Genomic DNA, 16,717 nt, shown 5'->3' with positions numbered 1-16,717 from the left:
TCCCAGGTGGCTCAGTGGTAAAGAATCCGCCAGCTAATGTAGGAGACACGGGTTTGATCCCTGGGTCGGGAAGATCGCCTGGAGGAGGAAATGGCGACCCAACCCAGTATTCTTGCCTGGGAAATCCCATGGACAGAGGAGCCTTGCGGACTACAGGCCATGCAGTCGCAAAGAGTCAGACACGACTGAGGTCATTTAGCACAGCACAGCAGCACAGCCTCCTGTGAAGCTCCTCCAATATGTCTCCATTTCAATCGCAACCTCCGTTGGAATTGATTCTATATAGAAAAAGAATCCTTGTATTTTCTAAACCTTCTTATACTTGGCATCCTATGTGGTCATAAAGGTAGTCTTTGTTTATCAGTGTATATGCATACTTCATTTTAATGTGCTTTGCAGATTCTGTTTTGTTTTGTTTTGTTTACAAATTGAAGGTCTATGGCAACCTTGTGTCAAGCAAGTCTATTGGTACCATTTTTTCCAAGAGCCTTTGCTCTCTTCATGTGTCTGTCAGATTTTATAATTCTAGCAAAACTTCAAGCTTTTCATTATTACTGTATTTGTTACAGCAATCTGGGATCAGTGATCTTTGATTTTACTACTATGATTTGTTGAAGGCTCAGATGATGATTAGCATTTTTAATAATAATAAAGTATTTTTAACTGAGGCATTCACATTGTGTTTTTAGATACAATACTGTTGCACACAATAAATTAAAGCATAGTGTAAAAATCTCTTTTTAAATTTTATTTATTTTTTAATTGAGGTATAGTTAATTTGCAATGTTATATTAGTTTCAAGTGTACAGCAAAGTGATTCAGTTGTATATATGTGTATATATATATATACACATACAGATATATTCTTTTTCAGATTCTTTTCCTTTATAGGTTGCTATAAGATATTGAGTGTAGTTCCCTTGTTTACCTATTTCATATATAGTAATGTGTATATATTAATCTCATACTCCTAATAGTTTATCCCCCCCTCTACCCTGTCATCCCTTTTGGTAACCATAAGTTTGTTTTGTATAAGCATAACTTACATATAGACTGGGAAGCTAAAAATTTGTGTGACTTGCTTTATCATGATATTCACTTTATTTCAGTGATCTGGAACCAAACCTGTGATATCTCTGAGGTATTTAGTACATAACGAACATTATATAAAAGACCATTATTCTCCTTCCATGAGAAAGCTTGCTCCCCTTTGAAGCTTGTGCCATCTGGCTATATTAGTCTCCTGGTTATTCTCCTTCATTCATTCGAGACTTTGAGACTTGGCTTAAAGCCTCCTCTTCTTCCTCAGTTCCTGCCATAGTGATAGATTTCAACATCAGAGTAAGTGCCATCTAATATTTTAGCCTCAGAATTCTTGGATATCCATAACCCTAGTGACCTTTCCCTCTACCACTACTCTACTCACTTTGAGGACCAAACTTTAGAATTACTTTACCTCAGATATTCCAATGCCAAAAGTCCCAATCTCCAGTCATAATTACATACTGTTTCAGTTTTCTCTCCCCGCCCCATCCCCCAGTTACACTTTTGTCTATTTTCTCCTAGTCTGTCCTTCCCTGGCTTCCCTGTTGGCTCAGTGGTAAAGAATCTGCCTGCCAATGCAGAAGGCACAGGTTCGATCCCTGGGTCACGAAGATTCCTTGGAGAAGGAAACGGCAACTGACTCTAGTATTCTTGCCTGGAAAATACTATGGACACTGGAGCGTGATAGGCTACAGTCCATGGGTCGCAAAAGAGTCAGACACAACTTAGCAACTGAACAATGACAATATCCTTCCTTACTTTTCAGTTGGTTATCTAAATATCTTAATCACCAGTGCACCATACTTCTGCTATACCCACACAGGAAAATCATAGCTCCAGATCAACTTTCTTATTTTCTGATCCTATACCTGCCTTGCTAAAATTTTCTAGGAAAAAAAAAAAACAAGTGAGCATAGCAGTAGTGCTGTAAATCCACAGTCTCCAACTCAACTAGGCCCACAGTGCTTCCTGTTAGTCCTTGTTCTTATTATTAGTCAGCATTTTCATTTTTCTCAACAACCCTACTGCTTATTTTCAGCCTTATTTTTGGCCTGCTACTTCATGCTGGATAATCTTAATGTTCTGATCTTTGTCAATTTCCCAAACCCAACCACAATCTTATTTATATCTTCACCCATTCTTACCTCTTTTTCTTTAGTCTCAGAGCAGTTGTTTTTTCTCCTCTTCAGCACCAACTCTCCCTTCTGATGGTTGATCCTATCCTTTTCCCCACCCTTCCTAGAAACCCACTCTTTCCTGTCATCTTCAAACTCTTCTCTGTTGGTTCTGATTTTTAGTAAATTGACATCTTTACCATCCTCTAGTTATCCTACACTTCCTTTCTTATCCAAACTTCCACTAATTTATATTTCATTCATTCTGATGTCCTTTACAACTAGCTTATTATTCCTTTGAAAGTGCTTTTGCTTAAGTTATTGCCAAACTCAGTAGATATTTTTCAATCCATTTCTTAGTGGGTCTTTCTGTTTCACTTATTGTTTGTTTCTGAGACTCTTAACTCCTGTGTCTTCTGTGAGACAATACACTTTTAGATCTCCTTCAACCTAAATTTTATTATTTCTCTTTCTGGGCTTCCTCTTCTGCTTGCCCCTTAACTGTTGGTATTCCTGGGAGTTTTGTCCATAGGCCACTGCTCTTCTTACTCAGAATATTTGTTACTGTATCTCAGCCTCCTCTCATTGCTAACCTTTTCCCTTTTCCTGCCTCCTCACTTCTCCCCTCTCAGTAGATGACCTCACCTCCTATACCATAGAGAAAATAAAAGCTATGAGACAAGAACCCCTTACTCCTACCCCCAGGTTTTTCTTCACCTGCCCATTTCTTATATGTTGAAATTTCTGAAGGTTATATTCTAGGTCCCTTTTTCTTCTTTTCTATACATTCTCCTTGACTCATCTCATCTCTTTCTATGCTAATGACTTCTGCACTTTAAATTCAGAATGTCTAAAATTAATCAGTTGCACCCTCCTAGTTCTACATCACTCATGCCTGCTTTTCTCCCTATTTGCCTATGTCAGTAAATGGTACACTTTTCTCACAGTTACACAAATAACATTCTCAATATCTCCCCCTCTCTCATCTCCTACATTCAGTCGGTTAACAAGTCCCGATTTCTTTACCTTCTAAATAATTCAGAAATCCATCAAGTTTCTCTAGTACCAATGTCACGATCCTAATCTAAGTAATCAGCATCTCTTTCTTGCATTACTTTTTAAGTGGTCTCCTTGTCTTCAGTGTAGGTCAACTACAGTATATCAGTTTATTCTTTTAGCAACTCAAATATGTTCTCTTTAAGACAGAGATATGGATGTATTATTCTCCCGATTACAACTCTGCAAGGACTTCCCATTACCAGCTTTCTTAACAAGACTTACAAGGCTCTTTATGATCTGGTCCCTGACCTTGTCTTCAGTGTCATTTCTCATCATTGTCCTTTTACACCCCATGCTCCTGCTATAAAGGACTTTTTATTATTCCTAGATCTGCCTGGTTTTCTGTTGCCCATGAGTCTTTGTCTATGCTATTTTTGTCTGGAACAACTTCTTCCTTACCTTTACCTTCAGCTTGCCAGAATAACTCCTATTCAGCCTTCTAGCAAGACTCAATGTCAAATGTCATTTTCTCCAAGGATCGTATCTATCTTTGTATCTCTAGCATATGGCAGTATCTAGCACATAAGTGATACCAAGTAAGCATTTTCTAAATATTTGATAAAACATAAAATTCTGAGTTGTTGGGTTGAAAGTATTCCTGGGGGCCCCAGAATGTGGTTCACTTACCTCTCCTTTAGTCCCCTCTACTCCTGCTTCCAACTGCATTGCTCTCTGCAGAACCCTAGGGCTTAGGAGAATGCAATTTGGAAATCAGTACTCAAGGATAAAATGCAAAATCCTTAAAGTGACACACATACTCTCCATGATGATATAACCCCTATTTGCCTTTCCAGATTCATTTTGTTGCTGGTGGGGGATTGTTTATTTTTGTTTTTGCCACTGTTCAAATATTTCATGCTACAGCATGAATATGAATATATATTGTTATATATATATATATATATATATGTTGTCCCCCACCACTGCTCTCTCTCTCACATACACACACACACACACTCTTTTCTGTTTTCATGTTTTATGATCATTTTCGATCTTCAACATAAAATTAATTTCCTCATTCCTATTCCTTTCTTTCTCCTGGCTAACTTATTCATTCTTTCAAATTCAGCTTAGACATCAACTCCTTCAGGAAGTCTTTTCTGAAACTTCCCTCTACCAACTTCAGACTAGATAGGTGTCACTCTTGGGGGGTCTCATAATGTTCATACACACACACACACACACACACACATATGTATATATACTTTGCAATTTGTTTTATAATCAGTTTATGTATATGACACTTTTATTACACTGTGAGCTCCTTGAGGGAGACACTAACTTATTCATCTCTAAATCCCTAGTTTTTAGCATAATGCCTTATCCGTTGAAGTGCTTAGTAAATGTTTATTAGTGAATGAAAGGATAACCACATGTGTTTCCCTGGATTTTGTCATCCCACCATTATTCTACCTTTGTATATTGTCCCTGGAGAATCTTTGTCATTTTTCAGTTAGAAGTAATCAAGGTAGTATTATATCCAGAGGACCTTGTAATCACAATACCCTGCATATCCTGCCCCAGATCACAGCAACACAACACCATGAGCTCCCCAAGATAGAAAAATATACAAAAGATAATGGAAAAGGAATGCAGAGTAGCATTTTGTTAACTAGGCTTTTGCCTCCCAAACTCAACATAGACAATACTAGTAAGCTGGCATGAACCAAATGGCACCTTAATTTTCTCATAAACCTAATTCAACACACCTTGCGGCACTAGCTGGAGAAGGGAATGGCAACCCACTCCAGTGTTCTTGCCTTGAGAATTCCATGGACAGAAGAGCCTAGTGGGGTCCATGGGGTCATAAAGAGTCGGACATGACTGAGCAACTAGCACAACACAGCGGCACTAGAGAAGCAGGAGTAGGGCTCATGTTTGCCCCTATTGCTTAGCATTAAGCCAGTTGAGGTTCCATTCAGATTACTGGCCCCCAGACAGGTATCAGTACCATAAAGGGAAAATAAATGGAAGAGTCAGTGAGCTGGCCTGGACTTCTTTTCCCTTGTGAGTATGATGAGCACTTCTGAGATGTGAGTGTAAGAGGATGAAAAAGGAGCTTCCAGGCTTGGCAGGCTCTGAATCTAGAAAAGTGTTATCCCCATTCCCCAAAACAACCACACACAATTTCAAATAGGGCACCTCAATTCTTTATCCTGAATTTACCTTGCCTTCTATCATTCTCTAGCTATAGGTGATTTGTATCATTAGGGTATTCTTTATTATCTTCATAATGCTGTCCCTGGCCTCTTTTTTTTCTATTTAAACATAGAAACCCAGATATAAAGCAAGCATAGTGTTCTCTAGAAGCACATAGGTATATAGACAAAAAACAGAATTGAATACTCTAGTCATGAGGTCTTAATTCCTTTTCCATTTAGATATCATTATGTACCTAGCATGATGCTTGTTTCCTAAGTTTGTAATAACTTAACTTCCTTCTCTCTTTTTGTCTTCCCTTCAAAAAATATTGTGTGGCTTGAGAGAGATCTTTTGGACTTCCCGGGTTCAATCCCTGGATTGGGAAGATCTCCTGGAGAAGGAAATGGCAACCCACTCCAGTATTCTTGCCTGGAAAATCCCATGGACAGAGGAGCCTGATAGGCTACAGTCCATGGGGTCACAAAGAGTCAGACACGACTGAGCTACTTCACTTTCTTTCTTGAGAGATCTTTAGGTTCCTTTTGAAATAAAATTTTCTGTTAACCTCATCTTGTTTTTCTTTCCTACAGTTTCCATTCTAGCTGAAACAGAAGAAATCAAGTCCATTTTGAAGAACAAGGGAATTGATGTGGAGACCATTGCTGAGGTATATCCCATCAGAGTACAACCAGCTCGTATTCTCAGCCACATTTATTCCAGCCTAGGTAAGGAGATTGGCTAACCTGCTAGAATCAGAGCATTATTCAATACAGGCTGGTTTACTTCCATTTTATTTTTTCTTGATGTTTTATTTTTATTGCTTTATTTAACTAGATCTGAAATGGAATTTACAGTCTCCGGAATCAAAGTTTCTAACCCTATATATCCTGAACTGGGTTGATAATTTTCAGTGTGTTTTATGAACTCTTTGGTACAAAGGGCATGATTGTTACCAGGCAATGTTGTATCTTCGTTCCAAGTGTGTGCTTAACCAATATGTTCTTCTCTTTCTTAGGACCTATATTTCTGTTTTGAAAAATATGAATTCTGTGTAGATTAATAGCCAAGGAGCTTGTTTCTAGGTCATTTATACTTTGTCGTGTAATGAATTAGTTGATAATATTTTAAAATTCCAATTCTTGATCTAATACTTATTTTTAATTAGTACTTATTTTTTATTCAATGTATTATTAAATTTGGTGATAGACACATTAAACAAATTACTACAAAATAAAAATTTACACAAGTTATTACAAATTTCACATTAAACAAATTACTACGATGTTAGCTTTTTAAAAAAAAGGATGTGCAAAATTTCTAAACTATCCTTGTGGAAGGCTCAGTAGTGGCCCTGAAAGATATTCAGGCCCTAATCCCTGGAACCTGTGAACATTACCTTATACTCCAAAAGGGATTTTTGTGGGTGTTATTAGATTAAGGAAACTGAGATTGGTGGAGGGGATTATTTTGGGTTATTCAGGTGGGCACTAAATATAGTCATAAGTCTTCTTATAAGAGGTAACCAGAGGGAGATCAGACTAGAAGTAGGAGATGTCATGACAGAAGCAAGAGATTAGAGTAATAAGGCTACTGGCCTTATCCTCTAAGAAGCTAGAAGAGTCAAAGATCAGATTCTCCCCCTGGAGTCTCCATAAGGAACCACGTATGCTTGACACCTTGATTTTTATTTTACCCCATAATAGCCATAAGGCTCATTTTGGACTTCTGACCTCTAGAACTATAAGAGTATAATTTTGTATTGTTTTAAGCTACAAAGTTTATGTTAATTTGTTATAGCACCAACTGGAAATTAATGCAATCTTAAATCAAGCCACAAATGAGTAAATATATAAATAAAGAATGTACCCTAGATAGTAGATTGCCACTTACAAACCCAAAGCCTATGGTGTGTGTGTGTGTGTGTACTTTTTTCTTTCGCCAAGAGTGGTCTTTTAATAATGAAAGCGGAAGATGGCAGAGAAATAGGACAGGGAGACCACTTTCTCCCCCACAAATTCATCAAAAGAACATTTGAACGCTGAGTAAATTCCACAAAACAACTTCTGAATGCCAGCAGAGGACATCAGGCACCCAGAAAAGCAGCCCATTGTCTTCGAAAGGAGATGTTTTATCAACAGTGCTGTATAGATGGAGAAGTCTTGAGGCTACTGTACAAATAAGACTGAAAACCAGAAGCAGGAGGCTTAAGTCCAAATCCTGAGAACACCAGAGAACTCATGACTCCAGGGAACATTAATTGACAGGAGCTCATCAAATGCCTCCATACCTACACGAAACCAAGCACCACCCAAGGGTCAACAAGTTCGAGAGCAAGACATATCACACAAATTCTCCAGCAACACAGGAACATAGCCCTGAGCTTCAATATACAGGCTGCCCAAAGTTACTCCAAACCCACTGACATCTCATAACTCATTACTGGACACTTCATTGCACTCCAGAGAGAAGAAATCCAGCTCCACCCACCAGAACACCGACACAAGCTTCCCCAACCAGGAAACTTTGACAAGCCACCTGTACAACCCCACCCACAGCATGGAAACTCCACAATAAAGAGAACTCCACAAACTGCCAGAACAGAAAGGCCACCTCAAACTCAGCAATATAAACAAGATGAGACAGAGGAATACGCAGCAGGTAAAGGAAGAGGATAAATGCCCACCAAACCAAACAAAAGAGGAAGAGATAGGGAATCTACCTGATAAAGAATTCCAAATAATGATAGTGAAAATGATCTAAAATCTTGAAAACAAAATGGAATTACAGATAAATAGCCTGGAGACAAGGATTGAGAAGATGCAAGAGAGGTTTAACAAGGACCTAGAAGAAATAAAAAAGAGTCAATCAATCATGAATAATGCAATAAATGAGATAAAAAACACTCTGGAGGGAACCAACAGTAGAATAATGGAGGCAGAAGATAGGGTTAGTGAGGTAGAAGATAGAATGGTAGAAATAAATGAATCAGAGAGGAAAAAAGAAAAACGAATTAAAAGAAATGAGGACAACCTCTGGGACAATGTTAAACACCACAACATTTGAATCATAGGAGTCCCAGAAGAAGAAGACAAAAAGAAAGACCATGAGAAAATACTTGAGGAGATAATAGTTGAAAACTTCCCTAAAATGGGGAAGGAAATAGCCACCCAAGTCCAAGAAATCCAGAGAGTCCCAAACAGGATAAACCCAAGGCGAAACACCCCAAGCCACATATTCATCAAATTAACAAACATCAAATACGAAGAACAAATATTAAAAGCAGCAAGGGAAAAACAACAAATAACACAAAAGAGGATTCCCATAAGGATAAAGGATAACAGCTGATCTTTCAATAGAAACTCTTCAGGCCAGGAGGGAATGGCAGGGCATATTTAAAGTGATGAAAGAAAATAACCTACAGCCCAGATTACTGTACCCAGCAAGGATCTCATTCAAATATGAAGGAGAAATCAAAAGCTTTACAGACAAGCAAAAGCTGAGAGAATTCAGCACCACCAAACCAGCTCTCCAACAAATGCTAAAGGATCTTCTTTAGACAGGAAGCACAGAAATGGTGTATAAACTCGAACCCAAAACAACAAAGTAAATGGCAACAGGATCATACTTATCAATAATTACCTTAAACGTAAATGGGTTGAATGCCCCAACCAAAAGACAAAGACTGGCTGAATGGATACAAAAACAAGACCCCGATATATGTTGTCTACAAGAGACCCACCTCAAAACAAGGGGACACATACAGACTGAAAGTAAAGGGCTGGAAAAAGATATTCCACACAAAAGAAAGCAGGAGTAGCAATACACATATCAGATAAAATAGACTTTTAAATAAAGGCTGTGAAAAGAGACAAAGAAGGTCACTACATAATGATCAAAGGATCAATCCAAGAAGAAGATATAACAATTATAAATATATATGCACCCAACATAGGAGCACCACAATATGTAAGGCAAATGCTAACAAGTATGAAAGGGGAAATTAACAATAACACAATAATAGTGGGAGACTTTAATACCCCACTCAAACCTATGGAGAGATCAACTAAACAGAAAATTAACAAGGAAACACAAACTTTAAATGATACAATAGACCAGTTAGACCTTTGATATCTATAGGACATTTCACCCCAAAACAATGAATTTCACCTTTTTCTCAAGTGCACACGGAACCTTCTCCAGGATAGATCACATCCTGGGCCATAAATCTAGCCTTGGTAAATTCAAAAAAATTGAAATCATTCCAAGCATCTTTTCTGACCACAGTGCAGTAAGATTAGATCTCAATTACAGGAGAAAAATTATTAAAAATTCCAACATATGGAGGCTGAACAATGCGCTGCTGAATAACCAACAAATCACAGAAGAAATCAAAAAAGAAATCAAAATATGCATAGAAACGAATGAAAATGAAAACACAACAACCCAAAACCTGTGGGACACTGTAAAAGCAGTGCTAAGGGGAAGGTTCATAGCAATACAGGCATACCTCAAGAAACAAGAAAAAAGTCAAATAAATAACCTAACTCTACACCAAAAGCAACTAGGAAAGGAAGAAATGAAGAACCCCAGGGTTAGTAGAAGGAAAGAAATCTTAAAAATTAGGGCAGAAATAAATGCAAAAGAAACAAAAGAGACCATAGCAAAAATCAACAAAGCTAAAAGCTGGTTCTTTGAGAGGATAAATAAAATTGACAAACCATTAGCCAGACTCATCAAAAACAAAGGGAGAAAAATCAAATCAATAAAATTAGAAATGAAAATGGAGAGATCACAACAGACAACACACAAATACAAAGGATCATAAGAGACTACTCTTAGCAATTATGCAAATAAAATGGACAACTTGGAAGAAATGGACAAATTCTTAGAAAAGTACAACTTTCCCAAACTGAACCAGGAAGAAATAGAAAATCTTAACAGACCCATCACAAGCACGGAAATCAAAAGTATAATCAGAAATCTTCCAGCAAACAAAAGCCCAGGACCAGACGGCTTCACAGCTGAATTCTACCAAAAATTTAGAGAAGAGCTAACACCTATCCTACTCAAACTCTTCCAGGAAGTTGCAGAGGAAGGTAAACTTCCAAACTCATTCTATGAGGCCACCATCACTGTAATACCAAAACCTGACAAAGATGCCACAAAAAAAGAAAACTACAGGCCAATATCACTGGTGAACATAAATGCAAAAACCCTTAACAAAATTCTAGCAATCAGAATCCAACAACACATTAAAAAGATCATACATCATTACCAAGTGGGCTTTATCCCAGGGATGCAAGGATTCTTCAATATCCAGAAATCGATCAATGTAATACACCACATTAACAAATTGAAAAATAAAAGCCATATGATTATCTCAATAGATGCAGAGAAAGCCTTTGACAAAATTCAACATCCATTTATGATTAAAAAAAAAAAAAACTCTCCAGAAAGCAGGAATAGAAGGAACATACCTCAACATAATAAAAGCTATATATTGACAAACCCACAGCAAACATTATCCTCAATGGTGAAAAATTGAAAGGATTTCCCCTAAAGTCAGGAACAAGACAAGGGTGCCCACTCTCACCACTACTATTCAACATAGTTTTGGAAGTTTTGGCCACAGCAATCAGAGCAGAAGAAGAAATAAAAGGAATCCGAATTGGAAAAGAAGAAGTAAAACTCACTGTTTGCAGATGACATGTTCCTCTACATAGAAAACCCTAAAGACTCCCCCAGAAAATTGCTAGAGCTAATCAATGAATATAGTAAAGTTGCAAGATATAAAATCAACACACAGAAATCCCTTGCATTCCTATACACTAATAATGAGAAAATATAAAGAGAAATTAAGGAAACAATTCCATTCACCATTGCAATGAAAAGAATAAAATACTTAGGAATATATCTACCTAAAGAAACAAAAGACCTATATATAGAAAACTATAAAACACTGGTGAAAGAAATCAAAGAGGACACTAATAGATGGAGAAATATACCATGTCCCTGGATTGGAAGAATCAATATAGTGAAATGAGTATACTACCTAAAGCGATCTATAGATTCAATGCAATCGCTATCAAGCTACCAACAGTATTCTTCACAGAGCTAGAACAAATAATTTCACAATTTGTATGGAGATACAAAAAACCTCCAATAGCCAAAGCAATCTTGAGAAAGAAGAATGGAACTGGAGGAATCAACCTGCCTGACTTCAGGCTCTACTACAAAGCCACAGTCATCAAGACAGTATGGTACTGGCACAAAGGCAGAAATATAGATCAATGGAACAAAATAGGAAGCCCAGAGATAAATCCACACACCTATGGACCCCTTATCTTTGACAAAGGAGGCAAGAATATACAATGGAGAAAAGACAATCTCTTTAACAAGTGGTGCTGGGAAAACTGGTCAACCACTTGTAAAAGAATGAAACTAGAACACTCAAATAAACTCAAAATGGATTAAAGATCTAAACGTAAGACCAGAAACTATAAAACTCCTAGAGGAGAACATAAGCAAAACACTCTCCGACATAAATCACAGCAGGATCCTCTATGACCCACCTCCCAGAATATTGGAAATAAAAGCAAAAATAAACAAATGGGACCTAATTAAAATTAAAAGCTTCTGCACAACAAAGGAAACTATAAGCAAGGTGAAAAGACAACCTTCAGAATGGGAGAAAATAATAGCAAATGAAGCAACTGACAAAGAATTAATCTCAAAAATATACAAGCAACTCCTGCTGTTCAATTGTAGAAAAATAAATGACCCAATCAAAAAATGGGCCAAAGAACTACACAAACATTTCTCCAAAGAAGACATACAGATGGCTAACAAACACATGAAAAGATGCTCAACATCACTCATTATCAGAGAAATGCAAATCAAAACCACAATGAGGTACCATTTCATGCCAGTCAGAATGGCTGCGATCCAAAAGTCTACAAGCAATAAATGCTGGAGAGGGTGTGGAGGAAAAGGAACCCTCTTACTGTTGGTGAGAATGCAAACTAGTACAGCCACTATAGAGAACAGTGTGGAGATTCCTTAAATAACTGGAAATAGAACTTCAATACGACCCAGCAATCCCACTGCTGGGCATACACACTGAGGAAACCAGAATTGAAAGAGACACGTGTACCCCAGTGTTCATCGCAGAACTGTTTATAATATCCAGGACATGGAGGCAACCTAGATGTCCATCAGCAGATGAATGGGTAAGAAAGTGGTGGTACATATACACAATGGAGTATTACTCAGCCATTAAAAAGAATACATTTGAATCAGTTCTAATGAGGTGGATGAAACTGGAGCCTATTATACAGAGTGAAGCAAGTCAGAAAGAAAAACACCAGTACAGTATACTAATGCATATATATGGAATTTAGAAAGATGGTAACAATAACCCTGTATGCGAGACAGCAAAAGAGACCCAGATGTATAGAACAGTCTTTTGGACTCTGTGGGAGAGGGAGAGGGAGAGGGTGGGAGGATTTGGGAGAATGGCATTGAAACATGTATAATATCATATGTGAAATGAATCACCAGACCAGGCTCGATGCATGATACAGGATGCTCGGGGCTGGTGCACTGGTATGACCCAGAGGGATGGTATGGGGAGAGAGGAGGGAGGGAGGTTCAGGATGGGGAATGTGTGTACACCTGTGGTGGATTCATGTTGATGTATGGCAAAACCAATACAATATTGTAAAGTAATTAGCCTCCAATTAAAATAAATAAATTTATATTAAAAATAATAATAATAAAGCAAAGCCAAATTTTGTCCAGCCCCAAACCAGCCTCCTTCCCTTGTTACTAAACCTACTCCAGACAATTTCCAGTTATGTAGATCTAAATCGAGAGGGAATCAACCAAAGAGGAAAGGACTAGCAATCAAAGCTTATTATTCTTTGTCTTTCTTAGCACCCATATTTTTAATTTATTTTTTAATGGAGGAAAAATGCTTTTGCAGTGTTGTGTTGGTTTCTGCCATACAACAATGAAAATCAGCCCTAATTATATCTCCTCTCTCTTGAGCCTCCCTCCCCTCCCCCTATCTCACTCCTAGAACTCATATTTTATGCCAGCAGGGCCTGAACTCCCAGAGCTACTAACATTGCATCTGGCTTTAGGAATGTATGGATTCCTCTCACCTTTCCATTCTAGCTATAATGTAGGAAATCCCTTTTCTTTTTAAATTAAATATAAGTTTGGAAGGTCCCAAAGAAATTTTATTAGAAAAAAATGGAATACTAAAATATAAACACATAGAAATTATCAAGTTTATTGAATATAGGTCTCAGGTCCTAATTAGGTCTCAGGGCCTAATTAATTTATAAAACCTAGCCACAGATTACCTTGAATATTGCAAATTACTGATCCCTCTATTCCTTCTACATACTCAACCCTATTTGTGGTAAATGACAAGTCAAGACTCTGAAACATCTGAGATTAATTTGCATTGATGCTTTACTAGGTGGGATGGGGTACCTCAGTCCTTCCCAGAACCTGCTTTCTGGTTTTTTTTTTTAACCTCCTTGGCCATTCCCTCTAGTCTGAGGCTAGATACCAGTCTCCAGATATCAGTCCACTAGCACTAAATCTTTTGAAATAAGAAAGGTATGTCTCTGTCTAACCCAAATCTTGGTTGTGGTGGTGGGTTAGTTGCTAAGTCATGTCTGACTCTTGAGACCCCATGGAGTGTAGCCTTCCAGGCTCCTCTGTCCATGGGATTTTCCAAGCAAGAATACTGGAGTGGGTTGCCATTTCCTCCTCCAGGATATCTTCCTAACCCAGGAATCAAACCCACATCTCCTGCATAGCAGGCAGATTCTTTACCCCTGAACCACTAGGAAGCCCTAGTGCCCTAACCCAAATCTTACTCCATGAATATAGTTGATCTTGTAGTCACTGTCTTCTTTGTCCTTCTTAGAAGTCTCTGTGGTTTGGAGTTTGTGCAAGTCCTATTGGTGCCTTTAATGTGATTCTCTCTGGCTTTCACTTAGAAGTTGATACCTTTTACCATTTTCTTCACATCTATTGTTCTAAACTCAGCATAATCTTACTAGGATATAGGTAACTTGCAAGTTCTGGGCCTTCATCCTTGAAATCTATCTGCATCACATCAGATCTCTCCAACAAACAAAAACAAACTCCTTACTGATTACTTTTTCAAAGTCTATACACTGTTTTGGGCCTGTTGCTAATTTATTATTTCCTAGCCAATGGAAATGAGGGCTACTACGTCTCCAGGACTTCAGTTTAATGAATAATCATACATTTCAGGGACTCAAGTAGCAAGTTATATTTATTTTCCAATGTGTTCCTTCATTTGCTTCATTCATTCTTTTTTTCATAAGGATCTATTGTTCACATTTCTGTACCAGGCACTGGGCTTGATACTGTGAGAGACATAGACATATAAGCAAATAATTATAGTACAGTCTTATTAATGCTATTATAATGGCATTGTGTACAGAATATAGGAGAAAGTAAATAGATTTGCCTTATAAAATGAGTGTGTGTATGCTTAGTCACTCAGTTGTGTTCGACTCTGCAACCCCATCGACTGTAGCCCACCAGGCTCCTCTGCCATGGGGATTCTCCAGGCAAGAATACTGGAGTGGGTTGCTATGCCCTCCTCCACTGGATCTTCCCAACCCAGGGATCAAACTCAGGTCTCCCTCATTACAGGCAGATTCTTTACTGTCTGAACCACATGTTTCTTCATAATTCCATTATTTTAATAATTTCACAATAACAAAATTGCTTTAAGGATTCATTGAATGACAGCTGTGATTCCACCAAGGAAAACAGGATATTTTGTCACTAAGTATGTTCATTTATATATGTTAACTAAGTGGGGTTCTATGCCTCACCTCAAATACTGTTATTTCAGTTCCATAATGTTTTTTTAATTTTTAAATATTACGTGGTTAATCAACTTCGGGAACATAAGAACGTTATAGGTGAGTGCTGTCAGAAACACAGTGGAGTGAAAAGCTACCTTTGTCTTGCACCTTCAATCTACAACCAGTAAAACATTCACAACACAATGAAGGTGCCTCTGCCTAACATGACAGATGCTGAAAAATTCCACACCTCTCTACATCTAAAGATGGTGGACTGGAACACATAGAGGAGATGGAACAAGCGAACAGCGGAGTTGATGCCTGCAGTCCCAGTTGTCTGACTGTGGCAGCTGAGCCCACAGCTTCAGAGAGCCCAATAGCAGCAGGGGAAGCAGCACACATGACCCTGACTTTAGGAAGTGACCACACTGGTGCCCACCACCACAGCTAACTTGGTGGCAGCAGCAGAAGTGGGGCCTGGGGCCGTATCTTTCCTGCCACTGAGGCACCTGTGATCCCATACTCTGGCCCCTCCTTATTTGCACTGGTAAATTCAGTGAACCTGATAGCACCAGACACAGTGGAGGCACCTGTGCACCCAGCTTCCCCTCCCACACTGTTCCCCTTTCCCCACAGCAGAGCCTGTGTCTCAGGGGATCTTCCACACCAGAGAAGACCCCACCATCCCAGTAATGACAGCAGCTCTGGCAGAAGCAGTGAAGCAATGACCGTAGAGGAACAGGAAGCAAAAGCAAAGACACAGAGGAAACCTTTGGTAGAGGCTGGAAAGTGCCAACTTTCAAATATAACCAGAGGCAACTCAGGTAAGCAAAACCAAAAACTACCTAATACCGCCACCTACTGGAAGACAAAAGAAAATTGTAACTCCCAACCTGTCATTTAATTTCAAATGTGCCAGCAGAGGAACAATCCATCAAGCAAAATGACAATTCTCCAGAAACCAAACTTAAATTCATGGAATTTTGAGGTCTAACTGATAAAGAATTCAAAATAGACATCATGAAGAAGCTCAATGAGATACAAGAAGACTTAGAAAGACAGTTTAATGAGGTCAGGAATAAAATTAGTGAACAAAAGGAATACTTTGCCAATCAGATTGAAACTCTAAAAATGAACCAAACAGAAATTCTTGAGCTGAGGAACACGATAAACAAGATGAATAATGTATTAGAAAGTATTGGAAATGGAGCAGATGATATGAAAGACAGCATTAGTGAGCTCAAAGATAGAAACCTAGAAACGATACAAATACAAGAGCAAAGAAAAGTAAGATACATATAAAAAGAAGAAGTCGTATGGGAGCTACACAACACTTTTAGGAAAGACAGCACTAGAATAATGGGTATCCCAGAAGGAGAAGAGGAGAACAGAGAGATTTGAAGAAACAATAGCTGATATCTTCCCAAACTGGGGGAAGAAGCTGGACAATCAAGTCTATGAAGCAATGAGAACACCTAATTAACCTAATTGCAA

The 16,717-nt window shown here is 38.2% G+C and overlaps 1 protein-coding gene across 6 annotated transcripts in view; it reads left to right on the top strand.

Annotated features, from left to right (window-relative positions):
- PHKA1 (phosphorylase kinase regulatory subunit alpha 1) overlaps positions 1 to 16,717 on the top strand; it is a 172,316-nt gene that overhangs the window by 52,360 nt on the left and 103,239 nt on the right. For all 6 annotated transcript variants that reach the window (XM_086388926.1, XM_086388925.1, XM_086388924.1 and 3 more), the window contains exon 14: positions 5,951 to 6,085. In XM_086388926.1, the coding sequence (XP_086245052.1) occupies positions 5,951 to 6,085 (135 nt within the window). The remainder of the gene's footprint in view (positions 1 to 5,950; positions 6,086 to 16,717) is intronic.

Source organism: Bos grunniens, chromosome X, assembly GCF_055505025.1.
Source record: "Bos grunniens cultivar Pamir isolate PY7600 chromosome X, Bosgru_T2T1.0, whole genome shotgun sequence".
NCBI classification, from domain to species: Eukaryota; Metazoa; Chordata; class Mammalia; order Artiodactyla; family Bovidae; genus Bos; species Bos grunniens.
Note: the sequence above shows the minus strand (reverse complement) of the source record. Positions and strands in the feature narration are given on the sequence as shown.